The sequence below is a fragment of the Mesoplodon mirus genome (genome assembly GCF_964341445.2).
Source record: "Mesoplodon mirus genome assembly, chromosome: 7".
NCBI lineage: Eukaryota > Metazoa > Chordata > Mammalia > Artiodactyla > Ziphiidae > Mesoplodon > Mesoplodon mirus.
In genome coordinates this window covers 53,301,310-53,327,221 of record NC_138983.1, presented here as the reverse complement: position 1 = coordinate 53,327,221, position 25,912 = coordinate 53,301,310, and the positions used below count along the sequence as shown (strand labels likewise).

The following is a 25,912-nucleotide window of genomic DNA, read 5'->3' as shown; positions in this document are numbered from 1 at the left end:
CTGGGCGGCACCGATCCTCTGTGAGGGAATCTCTCCACTTTGCCCTCCGCACCCGTTGCTGCGCTCTCCTCCGTGGCTCCAAAGCTTCCCCCCTCCGCCACCCACAGCCTCCACCAGCGAAGGGCCTTCCCAGTGTGTGGAAGATTTTCCTCCTTCACAGCTCCCTCCCAGAGGTGCAGGTCCCATCCCTATTCTTTTGTCTCTGTTTTTTCTTTTGTCTTTTGCCCTACCCAGGTACGTAGGGAGTTTCTTGCTTTTTGGGAAGTCTGAGGTCTTCTGCCAGCGTTCAGTAAGTATTCTGTAGGAGTTGTTCCACATGTAGACGGATTTCTGATGTATTTGTGGGGAGGAAGGTGATCCCCACGTCTTACTCCTCCACCATCTTGAAGGTTTCCCTATTGTAGTATTTTTATCCCCAATTTACAAATAAACAAATAACCTGTCTGAGGCCCAGACAGGTTAACTAACATTTCCAAGGTCACACAGTAAGTGGTAGAGCCAAGATTTGAATCTGCATATTCTAACCCAGAGTGTGGGCTGCTTAGGAAAGCCCTTGGGATACTGGCCCCACCTACCTGAACAAAGTGACTTTGGGTCCTTTAAAAAAGCCCAGGCCAGGGCTTCCCTGGTGGCGCAGTGGTTGAGAGTCCGCCTGCCGATGCAGGGGACACGGGTTCATTCCCCGGTCCTGGAGGATCCCACGTGCCGCGGAGCGGCTGGGCCCGTGAGCCATGGCCGCTGGGCCTGTGCGTCCGGAGCCTGTGCTCCGCAACGGGAGAGGCCGCAGCAGTGAGAGGCCCGCGTACCGCAAAAAAAAAAAAAAAAAAAAAAAAGCCCAGGCCAGGTGTAGAAGGAAGTTTTTTACTTACATTCTTTTATACTCTTTGAATTTTGAATCACATGAATTTATTATCAATTCAAATATTATGAATTAAAATATTAAAATGAAAAGTTTTACTTAATAAAGTTTTATTTGATATATCCAAAGGGACAACTTTAAGACATTACTGATTTAGGGGGGATAGGATTATGGAGGAGTGTACTGCTTCCTAATTTATAGATTTTCATAATGATTGAATTTTATATAATGAACAAGTTTACTTTGCAATCAATTAAAAAAATGTTAGAAAAGTATATAGTACATACATGAAGCAGGATAGTATGGGGACAGACAAGTGGAGAGGCTTTACCTATGCCAAGGGACCTGCCATCCAAGGTTTCCTTGAGGGTCATCTACAGAAAACTGCCCGAGCCACCAAGAAAGAAGGGGTAAGCAATTTTACACTGCCACCAGAGGGCCTCAGTGCAGTACTGGCCCTATGAGATTGTGCCCTTGGCCTTGATCCCCTTTCTCCTGCTCCTGACCCTGATCAAGACAGAAACAAGGGCCAGTGAACCTGGAGTTATGGAGAAAGCAACAAGAAATATTTAGGTCTCTCATTTAAAAAGCTTTAATTTTCAAGGCAGTTTAGAGTCTGGGTTATTCTCTGGATTAGACTGTTGATGCTGAACTGAGACTTTCTGGTGACTAAACTGTACTTTAAGAAATTATCTAAGAGTGACTAGAAAAGCTATGGGATCTGAGTGAGACCTCATTCAAGGGCAAGGAAAGATCTAGTTCACAGAGTAGTTTAAAGAGTCAGTGGAGAGAAATTGAGCTGTTTTCTGTTATAGATGACCAACTCAGTCAACATACTCTACACTGATTTGAAAAACAGCTTCTGTAGCAGTTAACTGGTTAGCTGGGGTTCCCTCTACAGATAGTAAGTGGTGGGATTTAGCTGGGATTAAAACACAGGTCTTCAGGTCCCCACACTTCTGGCCAGAAGCAGTAGCAGAACAGAAGGTGAAATCAAGCTCAGTGGCTGGACACTCACTCTCCGTTTCAAAAGCATTTTGCTCAGGACACACAGTTTTCACTTTGGAATCAAGTACACTTGATTTTCTCCCCACACCCCATGCCACTGTCATTGTTGCTGTGCCTACAGGAAGGTGTGGCTGCAGTAACAAAACTCTGGAGTCAGACCTCATTTTGAATCTTGTATCACGTGAAGCTACAAACTTCAGATCCCCCATGGGGATACTCCTAGTGGCTAACTCAGAGGGTTAAATTACATAATGCATGAAAGGCACAGTGTGAGGATTCAATAAATAGCAATTATTAAAACAACATTAATTTTTCCCTGAAAATCACAGAAGGATCTGGGTGAGAGAAAGGGGAATGCCATTTCCAATGTCACATAAATCTCTGCTCTTAAGCAGCTTCCCTGGGGACTGCACAGTGGGCAGTGTAGAGGTGGGGTGGGGGACAGAGACCTCTATTATACCAGAGTTGGAAGAACAATCTGGACCATCAGCTCACCATGAAGAAGTAAGGGTGATTTATCTCATTTAGGACCTGAATGTTGTCTGTGGTCACTGAGTGAATGCTGGAGCACCAGGCCAGTGAGAAAAGCCAAGGTTCACTGACGAGGTATAAGTTGATGTTGATGTTAACTGCTTTATTTTCTCTGGGAAGAAAAAGAACCCACAGGAGATTTAGACTTAATCTCACTCTCATCATGTAAAAGGGAAACAGCCACCGTGTTTGTGAAAGGCTGTTGCTTAAATCACCAGAAGTAGTTGGTAGTAGGACAACTTATGATACGACATGCAGAATGAGCTCATGTTAGTGAGATAAAGAACTGGATTTAATACCTTTCCTCCTGTACCAACAGTAGTATTTTAGTAAACTGGCTTCCTAAGGGAAAGAGGAGGGAAGGAAGGAAGGAAGGAGGAAAGGGAGAGAGGGAGGGAGGAAGGAAAGGGAGACGGATGGAAAGAAAAAAAAAAGAAAAGCCCTAACTGTAGAATTTGCCAATTTCCATGGTGTAAATACTCCCACAATTTGCTCCCATAAGCTGAAATGCACCAGCTCCAGTACACTGTTGTGTAGTAAATGTACTTCCTTCCATCAGAGTAATTACCACACTCCACTCTATTTATCTGCTTTCCTCTCAGTCTTCTTTACTTGACTGTAAGCAAATTAAAAGCAGAGACTGTATCTTACTCATCTGTGTATATCCAGTACCTAGCATACGTGCCTTCAGAAATAGTTAAAGGAAGGAATGAAGAAATGAATACCACTTTGGTGAATATTTAAATTTCAAATATAAAGAATTTTTATAAGCATTGAGTAGGGGGAATGGAACACAACACTTCCCAATGTCAGAACTTCAAATGTCAGTAAATATTTGTGCGCTATCTATAGAAACAGTAGAAGAACACCTAGTCAAGTTGTCATTTTCAGAGATTAAATTTCTCAGAAAATACACCATGTAAGTGCCTTCAAAAGACTTTTTAAACCCTGAGATGGTATAGCATATTGAAAACAGCTCTGTACAAGCCTGGGTTTGAATCCCAGCTCTGTCACATACTAACTTGGCAATTTCTTAGGCTCAGTGTATACACCGTAAAATAAAAATAACCATACCACCTTTACAGGAGTGCTTGCCATTAGTTACCCAATATGTTAGATTGTCTTTAAGACAATTCTACAGATCACCTAAAGATAAATTTAAAAAATAGAAATAAGGAAATGGTTTTTAGAAACCTACTTTTTAGACTTTTTGAAACCAACACATAAAAACCAAACACATTTCTATATATTAATAAACATATAGAAATTGAAATTTAAAACAATACTATTAGCAATCACTCCAAAGAAAATTAAATAATTAGGTATAAACTTAACAAAACAAGGAAGGTTCTGAAAGCTGTAAACTACATAATAGTGATGAAAGAATATGTTTAAAACATAGGAGAACTCTTTGAGATCTAAGAGCTAGACAAAGAACTCTTAGACTTGACACTAAAAGCATGATCCATAAAAGGTAAAATTGACAAGTTAGACCTCATCAAAATTTTAAAATTCTGCCCTGTGGGAGACTCTGTTAAGAGGATGCTACAGACCAGCCATACTGGGACAAAATATTTACAAACAACATATGCAACAGAGGACTAGTATCAATAATATAGAGAGAACCCTCAAAATTCAATAATAAAAAAAATTCAAGCAATTCAGTTAGAAAGGATATGAAGAGACATTTCACTGAAGAGGGTATACCATTGGGAAGTAAACACATGATAATATGGGCAACATCATTAGCCATCAGATAATGAAAATTAAAACCACAATGACATGTCACTACACACCTATCGGAATGGCTACAATAATAAATAGTGACAATGCCAAAAATTGGTAAGGATGTAGAGGCTCTAGGTCATTATACATTGCTGGCAGGAACATAAAAGTTTCCCCAAAAAAGTCTGGCAGTTTCTCATAAAACTAGACAAGTAATTACCATAACCCAGCAACTGCATTCTTAGGTATATATCTCATAAAAACACTTATTTCACGGGAGAGGATTCTTCGAAGATGGCAGAGAAGGAAACACCAGGAACCTCTCTCCCCACCTAGACAACAACTGCACTAAAAGATTCTGCCTAATATAACTATTTTGTAACTATGGAATCTATTGAAGGCTTTCAACTTCCAGGGGAGTTTTGGATGGTAAGTTATAGTTAACTTTGGTTGATTTCATCACTTGGCACAGTAGCAGTTACAGTACACCAGCCCCTAGCCCCATGGCAGGCAGCTGTGCCCATGTTCCTGAAGCAGCTTGCACACACCCTGTAGGAGCCAAGGTGAGCCAAAAGGATGCTATCCTTCATATATTAGGGATCTGTGCTCTGATCACTGATTCATGCTTCCATTCACAGAGCTGTAGACAGAGTAGGGAAGCCATGATTTTTGTACCTCCCCCCATTGTTGCAAACCCCCTCCACTCCCACTGAAGTGACTACCAGGGGTTAAAAGGGCCAGCACTCTTTCCTCCCCACCTTTTATTTTTCTTTTTTTCCCTTTTTGGTAGTCATACATTAAAGACTAGGACATGCAAAAGCAACTTATATGGGGAAAATTAGAAAGTGACCATGTATGAGCAGGGAAAGGAACAGAAGAGATTTGAGAAGAACTCAGGCTGATCCTTGGCACAGAGAAAGCCAACAACAACAAATAAACAAATAACAAAAATACAGCATACCTTGAGGAAGGGAAGAATCTGATTTCCAGAGTTATCAGATTATTAGATTGAAATATACATTTTTCAACAAAAAAAATCACAAGGCATACTAAGAAACAAGAAAATAGGGTCCATTCAAAGGAAAAAAAATAAATTGATAAAAACTGTTCCCAGAAAAGAGCTGTTGGCAGATATGCTAGGCAAAGACTTGGAAACAAATATCTTAAAGTTACTCAAAGAACTAAAGGAAGATGTAGATAAAGTTTAAAAATGTATAAACAAAATTTTAATATTAATAAAGAACATAAATCCCAAAAAAGAAACCAAAAAGAATTCTAGAACTGAACAGTATAGTAACTGAAATGAAAATTTTATTATTAGGATCCAAAGGCAGATTTGAGCAGGTAGAAGAAAGAATTGGTGAAGTTGAAGATAGGCCAACAGACGTTAACCATTCTGAAGAACAGAAAGAAAAAAAATTGAAGAAAAGTGAACAGCCTAAGATGTCTATGGGACACCATCAAACAGATCAATATATGCACTCTTGGATTCCCAAAAGGAAAAGAGAAAGAGACCAGGACAGAAAGAATATTTGAAGAAATAATGGCTTAAAACTTCTCAAATTTCATCAAAGACATGAAGGAAAACATCCAAGAAGATCAACAAACTCCAAGTAAGATGAATTCAAAGGGACTCACACTGAGACGCATTATAATCAGATTTTCAAAAGCCAGGGACAGAATGCTGAAAGCACCAAGAGAGAAGCGACCTGTCTCATACAAGGGATCCTCAACATCACCAGCAGATTCCTCATCAGAACTTTGGAGGCCAGAAGGCAGTGGACCAACCTATTCAAAGTGTTAAAATACTGTCAATGAAGGATCCTATATCCAGAAAAACTGTCACTCAGAAGTGAGAAACAAATTAAGATATTCCCAGAAGAACTAAAGCTGAGGGAGTTCATGGCCACTAGACTCACCTTGCAAGAAAAACTAAATGGAGTCCCGCAAGGTGAAATGAATGGACACTAGACAGTTACTCAAAACTGAATGAAGAAATAAAGATCTCAATAAAAGTAAATATATGGGCAATTATAAAAGCCAGTATTATTGTAACACTGGTTTGTAACTGTACTTTTTATTTTCTACATGATTTAAGAGACTAATATATCTAAAGAAAAAACAATTATTAGTCTAAAAGTTAGTATTATTGTAAATTTGGTTTGTAGCTCCAAAAGTTGTTTTCTATGTAATTTGAGACTAAGGCATTTTTTTAAATTACTAGTTTATGTTTTGGGGCACACAATGTATAAAGATTTAATTTTCTGATGTTAACAACCCAGAAAGGTAGGAATAGATCTGTAAAGGAACAGAGTTTTTCTATATTATTGAAGTTAAGCTGATATAAATTCAAATAAGAGTGTTAAAGCTTTAGTATAGTAAATGTAATTCCCATGGTAACCACAAATAAAATAGATATAGAATATACACTCCCCAAAAATGAGAAAAGGATTTAAACATTTCACTATAAAAGGTCAACAAAACAACAAAGAAAATTGTAATGCAGAAACCAAAGGGACAAAAAAGCTATAAGGCATATAGAAAGTAAAGAAAAGAAAAAAGATGACAGAAACAAAATAACAAATATTTACAGAAATGACAGAAGTAACAGTGTGACAAAATCCCTCCTTGTCAGTAATTATTTTAAATGTAAATGGGTCAAACTCTCTAAGTAAAAGACAGAGACTGGCAGGACAGATAAAACATATGTTTCAATTCATGATGTCTACAAGAGACTCACTTTATATTCAAAGACACAGATAGATTACAAGGGAAAGGATGGAAAGACAGTCCATGCAGATAGTAACCAACAAGAGCAGGGGTGGCTATGCTGATATTAGACAAAATAGGCTTTATATCAAGGTTATAAGAGACAAAGAAGGACATTATATATTAATAAGAGGTTCAATACAGCAAGAAGATACAACAATTATAAACATTTACACACCTAATGACAGACCAGCAAAATTTACAGAGCAAAAACTGACAGAATTGAAGGGAGAAATAGACAGCTGTACAATAACCATTAGAGATTTCAATATCCCACTCTCAACAATGGATAGAACAAAAGGTAAGTAAGGAAATAGAGTACTTAATCAACACAAGGACTAACTATATCTAACAGACATATACATAACACTCAGCCCAACACTAACAACATACACATTCTTCTCAAGTGCATACTTTGCAAGACAGACCACATGTTAGGCAACAAATTAAGTCTCGATAGATTCAAACAGATTGATACCATACAAGTATCTGCTCCAACCACAACAAGATGAAATTAGAAGTCAATAACAGAAGGAAAACTGGAAAATTCACATATTCGTGGAACTTAACACACTTTTAAACTACCAGTGGATCAAAAAAGAAATCACAAGGGAAATTACAAAATACTTGGAGACAAATGAGAATAAAAACACAACATACGGGCTTCCCTAGTGGCGCAGTGATTGAGAGTCCGCCTGCCGATGCAGGGGACACGGGTTCGTGCCCCGGTCTGGGAGGATCCCACGTGCCGCGGAGCGGCTGGGCCTGTGAGCCATGGCCACTGAGCCTGCATGTCCGGAGCCTGTGCTCCACAATGGGAGAGGCCACAACAGTGAGAGGCCCGCGTACTGCAAAAAAAAAAAAAAAAAAAAAACCCAAAAAACGCAGCACATACCAAAACTTATGACATGCAGCAAAAGTGGTGCTGGGGGTAAATTCATAGTTATACATGCTTACATTTAAAAAACAAGAAAGATCTCAAATCAGCATCCTAACTTTGTAACTTAAGGAACTAGAAAAAGAACAAATTAATCCAACATAGCAAAAGAAAGAAAATAATAAAGATTAGAGCAGATATAAATGAAATTGAAAACAGAAAACCAATAGAGAAGATCAATGAACCCAAAGGTTAGTTCTTCAAAAAGATCAACAAAACTGATAAACCTTTATCTAGATGTACTATTAATGAAAAGAGAAACTCAAATTACTGAAAGCAGAAATAAAAGTGGGGACATTACTACCAATTTTACAGAAATAAAAAGGATTATAAGAGAGTACTATGAACAGTTGTAGCCCAACAAATTGGATAACCTAGATGAAACAAATTCCTAGAAACACAAAACCTACCTTTTAATCATAAAGAATTAGAAAATGCAAATAGGCATACAATGAATAAGGAGATTCAATCATTAACCAAAAGGTTTCCAACAAAGAAAAGTCCTGGACCCATTGCCTTCACTGTTGAATTCCACCAAACGTTTCAAGAAGAACTAATACTAACCCATTAGGATAGCTACATCAAGAAAAAAAAAAAAGAAATCAACAAGGGTGCGGAGGATATAGAGAAATTGGAACCCCTGTGTACTGTTGGTACAGCTGTTATGGAAAGCCGTATGACAGTTCCTCAAAATATTAAAAATAGAATTACCATATGATCCAGAAAGTCCACTTAATGGATGTATTGCCAAAACAATTGAAAGAAGGGTCTTGAAGAGATATTTGTACACCCATGTTCATAGCAGCATTATTCACTATAGCTAGAATGTGGAAGCAACTCAAGTGTTCATCAACTGATGAATGAATAAGCAAATTGTGGTGTATACATGCAACGGAATATTATTTAGCCTTAAAAGAGACAAAAATTCTGCAATGGATGGACTTAACATGGATGAACCTAGCGAATTTTATGCTAAGTGAAATAAGCCAGTTGCAAAAAGACAAATACTACATGATTCCACTTATATAAGTCAAAATCAGAGACAGAACACAGAATGGTGGTTGCTAGGGTCTGGGGGTGGGGGAGTTGGTAGGGATGTTATTGTTTAATGAGTATAGAATTTGAGTCTACAAGATGAAAAGAGGTAGCTCGATGGCAGAGATGGCTGCACAATATAATGAATGTATATTAGAACCACTGAACTGTATGTTTACAAATGATTAAAACAGTACATTTTATATTATATGTATTTTTACCACAGTTAAAACATTTTTTAAATGACTAAAATCTGAATAAACTGTAGACTTTTAGTTTAAAAACCTTATGTTCACATGAAAACCTGTACACAAATGTTCATAACAGATTTATTTATAATAGCTCAGAAACGGAAACAGTCAGATAGCCTTATGTTGGTGAATGATTAAACAAACTTCAGTACCTCCACACAATGGAATACTACTCAGCAATGAAAAAGGGTAAACTATTATATATGTAATAACCTGGATAACTCTCAAAGGGAATTATATTGAATGAAAAAAAGCCAATCACAACAGGTTATATACTCTATGATACTATTTATATTACATTCTCAAAATGACAAAATAATAAAAGTAGAGAACAGATTAGTGATTGTGAAGAGCTAGGGTTTGAGGTGAGGGGAAGTGGATGGAAGTAAGGGGAGTGTAGTTATCAAAGGGAAACAAAAAGAATACTTCCAGTGATGAAACTAGTCTATGTCTTGGTTGTGGCATTGGATATACAACCCTACACGTGATAAAACTGCACAGAGCTATATATACAAACACACACAAGATGAATATAAGTAAAACTGGGGAAATTTTAATAAGATTGGTGGACTGCATCAATGTCAATACCTTGGTTTTGATATTGTACTAAAGTTTTGCAAGTTTTACCATTGGAGTAAACTGGGTAAAAGGTATACAGGATCATTTTATGTTATTTCTTACAGGTTAATATACAATTATCTCAAAATAAAAAGTTTAATTTAAAAAACACAATTTTTAAAAATATAATAAAAATGTACTCTGGGGTCTATAACAAAAATATTATTTATAACAACAATAGCACAAAGGGCAGCAGATAGTCAATGGAATTAAGATTTTAATATTCTTTACTCTATATTATGGAATAATTTAACTCAAGGTGGATTGTAATAAGATAAGGGTACTTTTTATAATTCCTAGAGCAACCAGTAAAAAATAATTTAAAAATGTAAGAAGCCAGTAGAGGAGATAGAATAGAATACTAAAAAATAATTGATTAACTAAAAAAAATTAAAAGGCAGGAAAAGAATGACCAAAATAACCAACCTAGAATAAAAAGGACAAATAGAAAACATAGTATGATGTAATATAAACCCAAGTATATTAATTATTAAACTAAATATTAATGGGCCAAACATTCCCATTGAAAAGCAGAGACTGTCCTACTAAATATAAAAGCAAGAACCAATAATATTTTATGAGATGTTTATAAGAGATGTACTTTAAATATAAAGACACAAAGCAGTTGAAAGACAAAGGACAAAAAAAGAAATATCACACAAATACTAATTATAAGAAAGCAAGTGTGGCAATATTAATAAAAGTAATCTTTAGACAAGAATTATAACCAGAGAAAACGGACATTTCATAATAAAGGGTGGATTCACCGAAAAGATCTAACAATTCTAAAATGCAAATACACCTAATAAAAGAGTTTAAAATATGAGAAGCCAAACAACCATAACAATCACAATAACAGCAACAAACAGAGCTAACGGGAGAAATATACAAATCAACAATCATAGTTGGAGATACTACACCCCCTTCTCCATAACTGACAGATGATGCACAAGGAGGCCTTAATTTCTCTCTGACTGAAGAGGTTGTTCCCAGAAGAAAGAAGGAAGAAGACATGGTCTAATCTCCTTGTCAACATGATACCTACATCTTTTCTAAATATAATAATAATATTTACCAGGAAGAGAGGCCTTACGTATAGAACATTTTTTAAAAGGATGTTTCTGGTTGAGTATTTCTTTATTATATATTTTGTAAATAAATACAGAATGTGGATTTATGAGGCATGCGTCCCTGGAGAAAGTCACATAAACTATACAACTCCCTGGGAGTATTAAATGCAGATGTTCTGTAACTCAAATGCTCTCCTTCTAAGTGAAATAACCATGCAAACACTCACTTGGAGGCCATATCTATTACTGTGGGCCACAGAGTATGTGTCCAATAAAGGAAGAAACCTGCAAAGTTGAAATCAATGTCTCTGACTTCTCCTTGCCTTGTCTGAGCCTCTTGATAGACTGCTGTATCTTTGAAATTAATAATAAAACTTCATAGTAGGTAAGTTCTCTGATGTGTGTGAGTTTGATCTGCAAACTAATGTTTCGTGTTAACTGAATAGAAAAAGCAGGGGGAAGATGCAGTATAAAATGCTTAAAAAAGACTATCAACCAATTTAAACTAATTGATATTTATAGAATATCACACCCAACAAATGAAGAGAGCTCACCTTTTTCAGGTGGACATGGGAAGTTCACCAAGATATACAACATAGTGGTCTATAAGACAAGTTTAAATACATTTAAAGTATTGAAATCATGTGTTTTATAATGTTCACTGAGCACTCTTGATTAGCACCAAGGTGAGCTTTGGTGAGATTTTTTATCATTTCTATGTGTCTGGACTACAAGAAGAAATCAATGGGGAGGAGATTTATAAATCAGCATTCACGTCAAGACAAATCAAAATAATGCCTCTATTATTTCAATCAATAAACCATTTTTATTCCCAACATGATATACACATTGTGTCCATCTGTTTGTATTTCAAATTGGCAGCTTTGCCTTATACCAAAACTAACCTTTCAAAGGCGTGTCAATAAAATTAAAAATTTAAAAAGAAAAAAAATAAAGTATTGAAATCATATAGAGCTGTTCTCTGGTCACAGTGACCTTAAATCAGAAGTCAATAACACTAGAGTAGACGGAAAATCCTCAAACTTTAAAAAAGTTAGCAACACGTTTCTAAATAATCCATGAGTCAAGTGGGAAATAAAAATTTTTTTTAATATTTTAAATTAGATAATAAGAATATATCAAAATTATTTGTGGAATACACTAAAGCAATGCTTGCAGGGAAATTTATAGCTTAAATGTTTACATTAGAAAAGAAGATCTAGAATCAATCACCTAATTTTCTGCTTCTAAAAGAAGAGCAAATTAAACCTAAAGGAAATGGAAGAAAGAAAATAATAAAGATAACAGCAGTCAACGAAATAGGAAAGAAAATGTGCAACAGAATAAAGCTAACAAAGCCAAAATTTGGTGTTTTGAAATGGTTAATAAAATTCATTAACCCCTGGCAAGACTGACCGAGAATCAGAGGGAAAATAAAAATTTTCAGTACCAAAATGTATTGGAACTACAGGTGACAGTTGCACAACATTGTGAATGTACTAAATGCCACTGAATTGTTTACTTTAAAATGGTTAACTTTATATGAATTTCACCTAAATTTTTAATAAATTAAAAAATTTTAAACACTTAAAAATTCCCACATCAGAAATAAAACAGAGGGCATCTCTATATTCAGATAAGTTTGATCAAAGTAATGTATTTAAAGAATTCTCAGTCAAAATGGCAAGGTCACAATGTCTTGTGAGTGTGGTCTGATGGAAGTAAGCACTGATCACAGAGAATGTATTGGAAATGTGATCATAATAAGTATTCTGGTCATGAACAGTATACAAATAACAAGTTACAACCGCTTAACTTCTTAAAATGTAGTGTTTCTTGAGGGGAATGACTTGGAATAAAGTCTGCTCATGAACTGTCACAATCAACCTTGTATTATAGGCATATGGAAGAAACCCTTATTCTTCTTACTAGAATATATAGTTTCCTTAAGAAAAAGGATGATGCCTCGCTTATGTTGACTTTTCACATAAAATTAGCATGGTGCACTGTCCATATTACTACTCAGTGAATATTTGCTGAACTAAATTAAACTGCTTGATTTTCTAATAGGACTCAGGATATGATCTCTCTTAAGTCTGATGCCAGCTGAAACTACGCCCATATAACTACAGCCAAGGAATAACTAAAGGCTTATTAGTGGAAGAATTTGGACTCTGGAGTCTGTCAGGCCTATATTTAAATCTCAGTGTGGTCCCTTACTGACCAACTGTATTGACTTTGGTGAATTACCTAACCTCCCTGAACTTTTCCTCTTTAGAGGCAAGATTCCTCATTCGCAGAATGGTGGTGATGATAATTTCTAGGGCACAGCATATAAGGATGGTGATGATAAAAGCAACATTCATACAACAACATATGAAAAACATTATGTTCATACATTTGCCCAGCATTTTTCTCTGTGCATATATGAATTATGTCACTTAATCTTTTAACCATTCTATCAAGTTACTGTTATCCTTAATTTTCAAATGAGAAAACTGATTATTAGAAACTTGTCCAAAGTCACACGTGTAGCTGATGTGTAAGCCAGAATTTCAAAAAGAGCCTGTGGTCTAGCAATAGAACTTGACACATAATAAAGGCTCAATAGTGGAAGCTATTATAATTATTTCCAACTACTAGATTAATCTAAATTATGACTAGGAGAGAAGGAAATCATCTTGAAGCCATCTTCTCTTTGATAAAAAAGTAAAAGGAAATAGAAATACACTCAAAACAGAGGAGTAGTTGGGCAAAGAGAAATCTTCTGAATGGGAAAAAGAGGTAATACATGTATAATTATCTAATTCTAAAAGAAAAAAGACATATTTTATGATCATCTCCCCCCATGGCCAGACAGGCTGGAAAAGTCAGAACATGAACAGAGGTGTATCCAACAGCCTACCTCATGGCTTGAGATACAGAAAGATATCTAGGGGAATTTTTACTAGCTCAAGGAGATTTTGGAGATATATATGTATATCTGAACAAAATACATATATATGTTCAGACTGTCTCTGAAGCCTTTACAATTATCTGAAAAAAAATTATTTTTAATCTAAGAGAAAGGGAATATGGATTAAATTAAACAGTGATTAATAATAGTTAAGTTTGAAAAAGTTACCACTTTATTCCCAGGTGCTTTTAATTCTAAAAATCTGTCTCTGATTATATATTTATAAATGTGGTGGTTAAGAATTTCAGTTTCTTCTCATACTTGGCTGTTTTAAGGGTTTTTCTAATAATGATTTAATTATGTTCTGAATTATATCTATAAGAAATCTAGCTATCTGGATTACAAAGTTATTTACAAAGTACTGCAATCCATCTAGTAATGGCAGAAGGAAATCAACAACTTTCTGAGTTCTGACTTTTCAATGATCAATTTATATAAAAACAAAAACACCAAGCATACAAAAAAGTGTGTTGAATGATGAGAGATTGAAGCATGAAGGAGGAGCTGAAGAGTATGTTCCAGGAAGAGTCTACCCTTGATAAATGTTTGTTGGCAGAGATGGAGCGAAGGGTAAGAAGATGAAAACAGGAGATTCCAAAAAGATAGCCACACACAGAAATCCTGAGGTGGGAGGGGGAACCTAAGTAGCTTGGTTGGGATGCAGATTTCATGCAAGTAAGGCAATATATGCCAAAAGAGATGTGGTCAAACACTTAGCTCGATCCACTGTAGAACAACCTCTTGTAGTCAACATTTATTCTACTGATATTTTCTTTTGTGAGGCATTCAATGGAGAATAACTGGCCCACTTGCTGAAAACCAGGAGCTCTTTTCCTGACATACTCCCTATCAAAACCAGCCAACCAATAAATCTGTAAGGAAGAACAGAAAGTCTTTCAGTGGATAATCCAGCTGTTTAGGTACAAACAGCCCCAAGTAGAATGGCTGGAGCCCCATTCCAGCATGGGTAATAGTCCATAGGGAGAAGAGAGATTCTAGGCCTTGGTGATAGAGTCAACCTGGCCTAATATTGTCTAATGAATTCTTATAATGGGGCTTTCACCCAGGTTGTTCTGGAGCTGAGTTTTCCCAGTTAACATCATGGGACCAAGGGTCCACTGTGTCCTCACACTAGCCAGAGTGGATGAGGAGCTGGTACGTGTGGATGAAAGGTGGGAATCATAAACATCTCCTCTGGCTAATGATGCTAAAAATCATCTTTGCAAGGGGTCATTTCCTGCCAACAGGGAATGCTATTATGACTCATCTGTGGAAATAGTTCTATTTGCAAAAAGATACATATTTGTTTCACTCATAGCTTTCTTCTATATTCTGAGAATTTAAGACATTTGGAATGACTGACTGCCCAAATGCAGAGCTGCTTCTGAAAAACATGATGAAAAAGTCTCTGCTCAAAAAGTCTCTTTATATGTCATTAATGAAAGTCAAGTCCTCAAAGCCTTAGTGCTCCATACCTTGGCTCTTTCCTTTTTTTTTTTTTTTTTTTTTTATAAGGACCAATGGCTATAGAACTTGAGTGGCTTGGGCAATTAAATAAATTATTCCCCCCAGTGGGGAGCAGCAACTAAGAGAAGAAGGATGGGGTAGATTCCTTCTCCTCATTACTTCGAGGCTCTTTCTAATAGCTGTATGCCGGTGATGGTGCAGGTCACATCATATAGCCATTACACACATTCCCTTTTAATAGAGTGGTGACATTTCATTTGGTTTGTAATAGCAAATAGCCTCAATGATTTTCCCCACTGATGTAAATTTCATTGGGTCATTCTTAGATTGCCACTTACAGCTGTATAAAGTAGTCATCTCCATTTTTACAGGGAGCAAAATTATTTCAGGATCCCAGGGAAGATCTACAAGGTAGGTCAGATTCAGCTGCTATGCTCCTGGGACATGTTACCCACCTCCCAACCTCCACCATAAATACTAAGATAGACATACTAGATGTTGCTCAATCTTAGAGTCAAGGATCACGCTTACTACATGGCGGACATATGAGCTTCTGTGAAAATCTCTTGGTGCAGGGGCATTAAGATCAAATATCACAGATTTTTTTTCCTTCTGTGCAAGTTCCAATAATTCAGTTAGTTTTGGAATCTTCTGATTTCCTGCTTTTTCTCTATCAGCCTCTGATAGGGGCTTCATATTGTAAAATGATTTGAACTAAAAATAAATATATCAGAGAAAACACTGGTTCCTATCAAAAGCATTTTCCAATTCTCCTGCTTTTAGTCCCACACCCAGCCCTACCTCCATGTTGGTCCATTACCATTCAAACCACCAGGCCCTCCGAAATACTGGTCCTGAGAGAAGATTTGCCAAGAAGAGAAATTAAATGTAATCTCCATAGGTAATCATGGTATTTGGAATGATTTATTCTATATTGTAGAACCTGTTGTATTTGTACTGAAGGGTCCTTCATGTTCTTGTCTTGAACTTCCTTTTCAACCTTTTTTTCTATAACTCAAAGCATTACAATCCCCTTTCAGTTGCACTGACTTCCACATTTTCTCTCACTGTTCTAGTTTTGTGTAATGGAAAGAAAATAGGCTTTGACTTCAGACTGAATTGAATTCAATCCCAGCTCTATCCCTCATTTGCCTTTGTTACCATATCCACCTGTTAAAATCCTATCCTCAAACTGCAAAGCCCAGTTCAAATGCTACCTCCTTAATGAACCCTCTCTTAAATATTCCTAAACTAAAGAGACTTCAATGGTGCTAAACCCCAATGACCCATTTTTAGGCCTTTGTAATTGTATGTCTCATTCTGCCTTCTTCAGTCATTTGTACATATCCTAGACCAGATTCAAATCCTAGCTTCATATACTTCTTGCTGTGTAACATTGGTAAAACCATTTAAAATTTCAAAGTCTTCATTACCCCAATATAAAATGGGGAAGGGGAGAAGTAATCTATGTATTCACAGCATTATTTTGAAGATCAAGTATGATAAAATATTTACCAGGTCTAGGAGCATATCTGGTACACAGAGAAGTGCACAATTCACAATAGTTCCTTCACTCTCTACTGCTTCTACTGGAGTGCAACTCCCTAATGGCAGGAACTGTTATAATTTCTTTGCAGTACACAGCATTTCATCTTATACCTCAGTCCATACATATATTAGCTATATTAACTTTAATAGATGGCTACTTTTATTGTCATTTGCCAATTTTAGATCATTTGTAGGTAAAGTCAGTGATAACAGGCTCTCTCTCAGGAGAAGGAAGCAGCAGCTACCTCACACTTTACCAAGACTCAAATAATCTCTCTTTTTCTCTATATAACTTTATCTTCATTCTCCTTCTCACCTTTTCTATTTCTTCTCCATCCTTTGACTTCCTAAGCAACCTGCCCTTTCTCACCTTTTTCTCAAGAAAGAATATATCACATTGCACAATATTCCCATGCTATATCTGAAGGCAGATTGTAAGTCTGGAATTAAAACATGGTCTACATCTGAGTAGAGGTTTATAAGTAAAGGTTTTCTTAATCCTCAAGAAAATAGAAATTTGCTTTGGAATACAAGCTTTTGTTAGATTCTACCAGATCTAGACCAACTGATTCACTTAATCATTAGACCTTCGTGAGGGGAAAATTGTTAAAAGAACAGGATGGGAAAGACCAAGAAAGGATTTAAATAACTCAGCTGTGCATAATTTTTACAATGTCCCTGAATGGGCAAAAGGAATAAGAAATGCACTATACAAGGACATTTATTTATGAAACCTTTACTTTAATGATAAAGTGGATGAAAAATTCAAAATAGTAAAACTATAAAGATTAATCAATAGGAGAGTTTAAAACTAGATTCCAGTAATCTCTAAATAGCATTACAGGGTAGATCTAATATCTGAAGTAAGTTCAGTCTCTTTTTTATATATAAAATGGGAGGACTTATTCAGAAAAATAAACTGGAAAGGGACAATGTCAGTTCAGACTATCTCCAATATAAGGTTGAACATTTTCAAAACAGTACTAAAAAGTCCTTGGTTCTCTATGCCTATGCTTAGAAAAATTGCAAGTAGAAGAGCCAGTGGGTGATCCAATGTATCATATTGGTTTAGAAGTAGGAAAATTATCCAAAATCTGCCCAATGATGCCACTTTGAGGGAAACAATACCACTCAACAGACAATTATGAGAACTCTCTGTAAATATCAATGAACAACAATACAGTTTTCTTGATGATACAGGTACAACTACCTTTACTATTAATGTCACTACCATAGAAAATCATATTTCTCAGAGTACTAAAACCAAGAAGTGGGAATTTTTAACAATCCTAAGTCCTTTTCCATGTCTTTATCTATAACTGTCAGAAGAACACTACTTTCTTCTCTATGGCACATTCTTATAAGCTTTGTTAGGAACCTACTTTGCAAGAACCACCAGAAGAAATGTACCACAGACAAATTACTATCAAGAGTCACAGAAAATTCTACTGCACATTATCAAATTATAACTATGGACATTAGTATGTTGATTCAAAAAAATAACCAAATAATTGTCCACGGTACCAGAACCCAAGGGGAAAAGAGGCAAAATAATTGGTGTTAAACCCACAAGAGTTCAGTTTGACTCTGTTGACACTGTTGCCTAAGATCCTATTAATGCTGAAGTTAGAAAAGATCTAAGCCAACTATAACAGGCAATATAACAAGGCTTAATTATCCTTTGCATTAGTCCAAGCAATATGTCTATTTTACACGTTTTTTAAAAACCCCAAAACTGAGATGGTGGTCTGCCATCTGTGAGCTATTAACCAAAGAGTTATACCTCATTTTCTAGCACTGCCTAACGTGAATGTACTCTCTTTGGTCCTATCTTTACTTTCTTTCATTTCCTAGCTTATAAAGACAGCCAATATTTATTGCTTTCACCAGAGAAAAATCAACACTTCACCTGGAAAGTTATGTTTCAGGCATTTATGGAAGTCCCATCCTACTTTTCTCAAGTCTTAAACTAAGATATTAAGGATATGCAGTAACCCATACCCATCTTGAAATTCTAAGACTGACTCTATAATTCTATTCACATAGACTCTAAGGAGAAATTTTAACTCTACAAAATAACATTTCATTATCCAGGAATCAGCAAACTTACTCTGTGAAGGGCCATACACTAAACATTTTTGACTTTGTTAGACATATAGTCTATGTCACAATTATTCAACTCTGCTATTATATGGCAAAAACAGCCATAGACAATTCATAAGTGAATAAGTATGGCTATGTTCCAATAAAACTTTATTTATGGATACTGAAATTTGACTTTTATATAATTTTTATGTGTCATGAAACATTATTCTTTTGATTTTTCTTCAACCATTTAAAAATGCAAAAACCATTCTGAGCTCACAAGCTATATAAAAATAGTCAGTGGGCTGGATTTGAACAGCAGGCCATAGTTTGCAAACCCCTGACCTCGGCCATGACCTATTGGCTAAGGAGAGACATAATCTAGTGAGAGATTACAAATTATCCAAAATTATCCAAGGCCAAACACTAAAGAAAATTAAGATGATTTCTGGGATTAACTGGATGTTGTAGAGTATAGGTAGCAAGCTTTTTTGAAATAGCTCTCTGTATGATTTGACTTACATCTTGGAACCATTCTCACAAAACACAGAAAGACCTTCAGTGGTCTCAAAATATTTCTTAAACCATCATCTTTGCTGATCTTCCAGATCACCATAAACCTTTCTTTTTGAAAGTAAAAGGGAAGGCCATAGTCTATGGGTATTAACGACATGACATACATCAAAGACTCTGCCTATTAATGCCTATTCCTTGATCCAAGGCTTTTTATCTTTGCCTCAGAAAAACATGCAGTCTTAGCTAAATTAGTCTAATAATCTTCAGATCTCATACTAGGTTCATCTTTCTATTTTATGGTACCACATTCAATATAATGCCTCTTGTTAACTTAAAATATCCAGTATTTTTATGTTAGTTGATTAATTACAAAATACCTACTTTCTCTTTCTCATATTACCAGTTACTAATGTAACACACTTAATAGCAACTGTATTATCCTTATCAACAAAGGAGAATCTCATCATTTCTATAATTTGAGAACTGCCCATACCTGGAACAGACCTTTTGGATGTTCCTATATCAAATCTTGATTTAATGTTACTTATTGATAGGTTAAACTTAAAAATGAAAATAGGTAATAATAGGCTGATTATGCAATAATTTTTCTAGATTCCCTTACAGAATCTCAGATCCACTACCAGATATCAAATTGCCTCAACTGGCCAAAATTATGGCTCTCTCTATGGCATGTGGGATTACTAAAAATAAAAGGGTAAATATATGCATTGCTTGTTTGCTTTTCAAGTGGTTCACAACTTTGGAATGTTATGGGGAAAAAACAGAGATTGTTAACCTCTTCAGTTATCTGTATTAAAAATGAATAATAAATACACATATAACTAGATGTTTTGGAACTCCCCAAACAAATTGCTGTCCTAAAGGTAGAGCTCCACAGTAAAACAGACATTAGAGGAAATGCTCTGACAGATCATCAACAGATGATCTAAACAGAATGCTCTGATTAATGTCCCTAGACAAGGGCCTCTTACAGAAAAGAAAGACCAACCTATGGAATTCAAGAATTCCATCATTAATGCAAACTTGGTAATTGAAGAGAAATTTATTCTTTCACAGTTTGGAGGCCAAAAGTCTAAAACCAAGGTGTTAGCAGGCCCATGCTCACTCTGGCGGCTCTGGCGGAGAATCTGTCTTTATGTCCTAGCTTCAGGTGACTGCTGACATGCCTTGGCCTTCTTTGGCTAATAGCCACATCACTCCAGTACCTACCTCCATGATCACATCGCTTCCCTTCTCTGTGTGGTCTCCTCTATATGTATGTCTGTTCTCCCCTTGTCTCTCCATTACAACAATACATGATTATATTTAAGGCCCACCCAGATAATCCAGGATAAGCTCCTTCTTTCCAGACCCTTAACTTAATCACATCTTTTGCCTTTATGATAATGGTCACAGGTTCTAGGGATCTTTTCTGGATCAACCTACTATAGTAGGATCAACCTACTATACCAATTTTATCAATAATGATTATTTGTGTAAGTAATACCTAAATGAAGGGAAATATACTTAAGCTAGTAGAAGATTTTAAAAAATGCTTGGGGGTGTAATAGTGAATGTTTGTCATGACAATTCTCAGAGAAAATATACATAAAACTTCGCTAGAGGCTGGAGGAAGATGGCGGAAGAGTAAGACGCGGAGATCACCTTCCTCCCCACAGATACACCAGAAATACATCTACACGTGGAACACCTCCTACAGAACACCTACTGAACGCTGGCAGAAGACCTCAGACCTCCCAAAAGGCAAGAAACTCCCCACGTACCTGGGTAGGGCAAAAGAAAAAAGAATAAACAGAGACAAAAGAATAGGGACGGGACCTGTACCAGTGGGAGGGAGCCGTGAAGGAGGAAAGGTTTCCACACACTAGAGGCCCCTTTGCGGGCGGAGACTGCGGGTGGCGGACGGGGGGAAGCTTCGGAGCCGTGGAGGAGAGCGCAGCAACAGGGGTGCAGAGGGCAAAGCGGAGAGATTCCTGCACAGAGGATCGGTGCCGACCAGCACTCACCAGCCTGAGAGGCTTGTCTGCTCACCTGCCTGGGCGGGTGGGGGCTGGGAGCTGAGGCTCGGGCTTCGGAGGTCGGATCCCAGGGAGAGGACTGGGGTTGGCTGCATGAACACAGCCTGAAGGGGGCTAGTGCGCCATGGCTAGCCGGGAGGGAGTCCAGGAAAAAGTCTGGACCTGCCGAAGAGGCAAGAGACCACTGTTTTGGGGTGCGCGTGGAGAGGGGATTAAGAGCACCACCTAAATGAGCTTCAGAGACGGGCGCGAGCTGCGGGTATCAGCGCGGACCCCAGAGACGGGCATGAGACGCTAAGGCTGCTGCTGCCGCCACCAAGAAGCCTGTGTGCGAGCACAGGTCACTATCCACACCTCCCCTCCCGGGAGCTTGTGCAGCCCGCCACTGTCAGGGTCCCTTGATCCATAGACAACTTCCTCGGGAGAACGCACGGCGTGCCTCAGGCTGGTGCAATGTCCTGCCGGCCTCTGCCGCCGCAGGCTCGCCCCGCACTCCGCACCCCTCCCTCCCCCTGGCCTGAGTGAGCCAAAGCCCCCGAATCAGCGGCTCCTTTAACCCCGTCCTGTCTGAGCAAAGAACTGATGCCCTGCGGCGACCTACACGCAGAGGTGGGGCCAGATCCAAAGCTGAGCCCCGGGAGCCGTGCGAACAAAGAAGAGAAAGGGAAATCTCTCCCAGCAGCCTCAGGAGCAGCGGATTAAATCTCCACAATCAACTTGATGTGCCCTGCATCAGTGGAATACATGAATAGACAATGAATCATCCCAAATTGAGGAGGTGGACTTTGAGAGCAAGATTTATTATTTTTTCCCCTTTTCCACTTTTTGTGAGTGTGTATGTGTATTCTTCTGCGTGAGATTTTGTCTGTATAGCTTTGCTTTCACCATTTGTCCTAAGGTTCTATACATCTGGGGTTTTATTGTTTTTTTTTTTTTACTTAAAAATTTTTTTTCTTAATAATTATTTTTTATTTTAATAACTTTATCTTATTTTATCTTATTTTATTTTATTTTATCCTCTTTCTTTCTTTCTACTTTTTCTCCCTTTTATTCTGAGCTGTGTGGATGAAAGGCTCTTGGTGCTGCAGCCAAGGGTCAGTGCTGTGCCTCTGAGGTGGGAGAGCCAACTTCAGGACACTGGTCCACAAGAGACCTCCCAGCTCCACGTAATATCAAACGGTGAAAATCTCCCAGAGATCTCAATCTCAACACCAGCACCCAGCTTCACTCAATGACCAGCAAGCTACAGTGCTGGACACCCTATGCCAAACAACTAGCAAGACAGGAACAAAACCCCACCCATTAGCAGAGAGGCTGCCTAAAATCATAATAAGTCCACAGACACCCCAAAACACACCACCAGACATGGACCTGCCCAACAGAAAGACAAGATCCAGCCTCATCCACCAGAACACAGGCACTAGTCCCCTCCACCAGGAAGCCTACACAACCCACTGAACCATTAGCCACTGGGGACAGACACCAAAAACAACGGGAACTACGAACCTGCAGCCTGCAAAAAGGAGACCCCAAACACAGTAAGATAAGCAAAATGAGAAGACAGAAAAACACACAGCAGATGAAGGAGCAAGATAAAAACCCACCAGATCTAACAAATGAAGAGGAAATAGGCAGTCTACCTGAAAAAGAATTCAGAGTAATGATAGTAAAGATGATCCAAAATCTTGGAAATACAATAGACAAAATGCAAGAAACATTTAACAAGGATGTAGAAGAACTAAAGATGAAACAAGCAAAGATGAGCAACACAATAAATGAAATTAAAAATACTCTACATGGGATCAATAGCAAAATAACTGAGGCAGAAGAACGGATAAGTGACCTGGAAGATAAAATAGTGGAAATAGGGCTTCCCTGGTGGCGCAGCGGTTGAGAATCTGCCTGCTAATGCAGGGGACACGGGTTCGAGCCCTGGTCTGGGATGATCCCACATGCCACGGAGCAACTAGGCCCGTGAGCCACAACTACTGAGCCTGTGTGTCTGGAGCCTGTGCTCCGCAACAAGAGAGGCCACAATAGTGAGATGCCCGCGCACCGCGATGAACAGTGGCCCCCGCTTGCCACAACTAGAGAAAGCCCTCGCACAGAAACTAAGACCCAACACCCCAAAAATAAATAATAAAAAAAATAGTGGAAATAACTACTGCAGAGCAGAATAAAGAAAAAAGAATGAAAAGAACTGAGGACAGTTTCAGAGACCTCTGGAACAACATTAAACACACCAACATTCGAATTATAGGGGTTCCAGCACAAGAAGAGAAAAAGAAAGGGACTGAGAAAATATTTGAAGAGATTATAGTTGAAAACTTCCCTAATATGGGAAAGGAAATAGTTAATCAAGTCCAGGAAGCACAGAGAGCCTCATACAGGACAAATCCAAGGAGAAACACGCCAAGACACATATTAATCAAACTGTCAAAAATTAAATACAAAGAAAACATATTAAAAGCAGCAAGGGAAAAACAACAAATAACACACAAGGGAATCCCCATAAGGTTAACAGCTGATCTTTCAGCAGAATCTCTGCAAGCCAGAAGGGACTGGCAGGACATATTTAAAGTGATGAAGGAGAAAAACCTACAACCAAGATTACTCTACCCAGCAAGGATCTCATTCAGATTTGATGGAGAAATTAAAACCTTTACAGACAAGCAAAAGCTGAGAGAGTTCAGCACCACCAAACCAGCGTTACAACAAATGCTAAAGGAACATCTCTAGGCAAGAAACACAATAACAAACCCAAAACAATTAAGAAAATAGGAATAGGAACATACATATCGCTAATTACCTTAAATGTAAATGGACTAAATGCTCCCACCAAAAGACACAGATTGGCTGAATGGATACAAAAACAAGACCCATATATATGCTGTCTACAAGAGACCCACTTCAGACCTAGAGACACATACAGACTGAAAGTAAGGGGATGGAAAAAGACATTCCATGCAAATGGAAAGCAAAAGAAACCTGGAGTAGCAATTCTCATATCAGACAAAATAGACTTTAAAATAAAGACTATTGGGCTTCCTTGGTGGTGCAGCGGTTCAGAGTCAGCCTGCCGATGCAGGGGACACGGGTTCGTGCCCCGGTCCGGGAAGACCCCACATGCCGCGGAGCAGCTGGGCCCATGAGCCATGGCTGTTGAGCCTGCGCATCCGGAGCCTGTACTCCACAACGGGAGAGGCCACAACAGTGAGAGGCCCACTTACCGCAAAAATAAATAAATAAATAAATAAATAAATAAAGACTATTAGAAGAGACAAAGAAGGACACTACATAATGATCAAGGGATAGACCCAAGAAGAAGATATAACAATTATAAATATTTATGCACCCAACATAGGAGCACCTCAATACATAAGGCAAATGCTAACAGCCATAAAAGGGGAAATCGACAGTAACACATTCATAGTAGGGGACTTTAACACCCCACTTTCACCAATGGACAGATCATCCAAAATGAAAATAAATAAGGAAACACAAGCTTTAAATGATACATTAAACAAGATGGACTTAATTGATATTTATAGGACATTCCATCCAAAAACAACAGAATACACATTTTTCTCAAGTGCTCACGGAACATTCTCCAGGATAGATCATATCTTGGGTCACAAATCAAGCTTTGGTAAATTTAAGAAAATTGAAATTGTATCAAGTATCTTTTCCAACCACAACACTATGAGACTAGATATCAATTACAGGAAAAGATCTATAAAAAATACAAACACATGGAGGGTAAACAATACACTACTTAATAATGAAGTGATCACTGAAGAAATCAAAAAGGAAATCAAAAAATACCTAGAAACAAATGACAATGGAGACACGACGACCCAAAACCTATGGGACGCAGCAAAAGCAGTCTAAGAGGGAAGTTTATAGCAGTACAATCCTACCTTAAGGAACAGGAAACATCTCCAAAAACAACGTAACCTTGCACCAAAAGCAATTAGAGAAATAAGAACAAAAAAACCCCAAAGTTAGCAGAAGGAAAGAAATCATAAAGATCAGATCAGAAATAAATGAAAAAGAAATGAAGGAAATGATAGAAAAGGTCAATAAAACTAAAATCTGGTTCTTTGAGAAGATAAACAAAATTGATAAACCCTTAGCCAGACTTATCAAGAAACAAAGGGAGAAGACTCACATCAATAGAATTAGAAATAAAAAAGGAGCAATAAGAACTGACACTGCAGAAATACAAAAGATCATGAGAGATTACTACAAGCAACTCTATGCCAATAAAATGGACAACCTGGAAGAAATGGACAAATTCTTAGAGATGCACAACTTGTCAATACTGAATCAGGAAGAAATAGAAAATATGAACAGACCAATCACAAGCACTGAAATTGAAACTGTGATTAAAAATCTTCCAACAAACAAAAGCCAGGAACCAGATGGCTTCACAGGCGAATTCTATCAAACATTTAGAGAAGAGCTAACACCTATCCTTCTCAAACTCTTCCAAAAT

The 25,912-nt window shown here is 37.5% G+C and overlaps 1 protein-coding gene across 1 annotated transcript; it reads right to left on the bottom strand.

Annotated features, from left to right (window-relative positions):
* Positions 1-2,353: 2,353 nt before the first annotated feature.
* On the bottom strand, positions 2,354-16,033 carry GDPD4 (glycerophosphodiester phosphodiesterase domain containing 4; the record flags this gene model as incomplete). The annotated part of the gene is made up of 5 exons (XM_082629368.1): positions 2,354-2,510; positions 14,122-14,131; positions 14,487-14,631; positions 15,719-15,940; positions 16,028-16,033. The coding sequence occupies 5 exons, from the start codon at positions 16,031-16,033 to the stop codon at positions 2,354-2,356; spliced, it is 540 nt and encodes a 179-aa protein (XP_082485494.1).
* Positions 16,034-25,912: the final 9,879 nt, after the last annotated feature.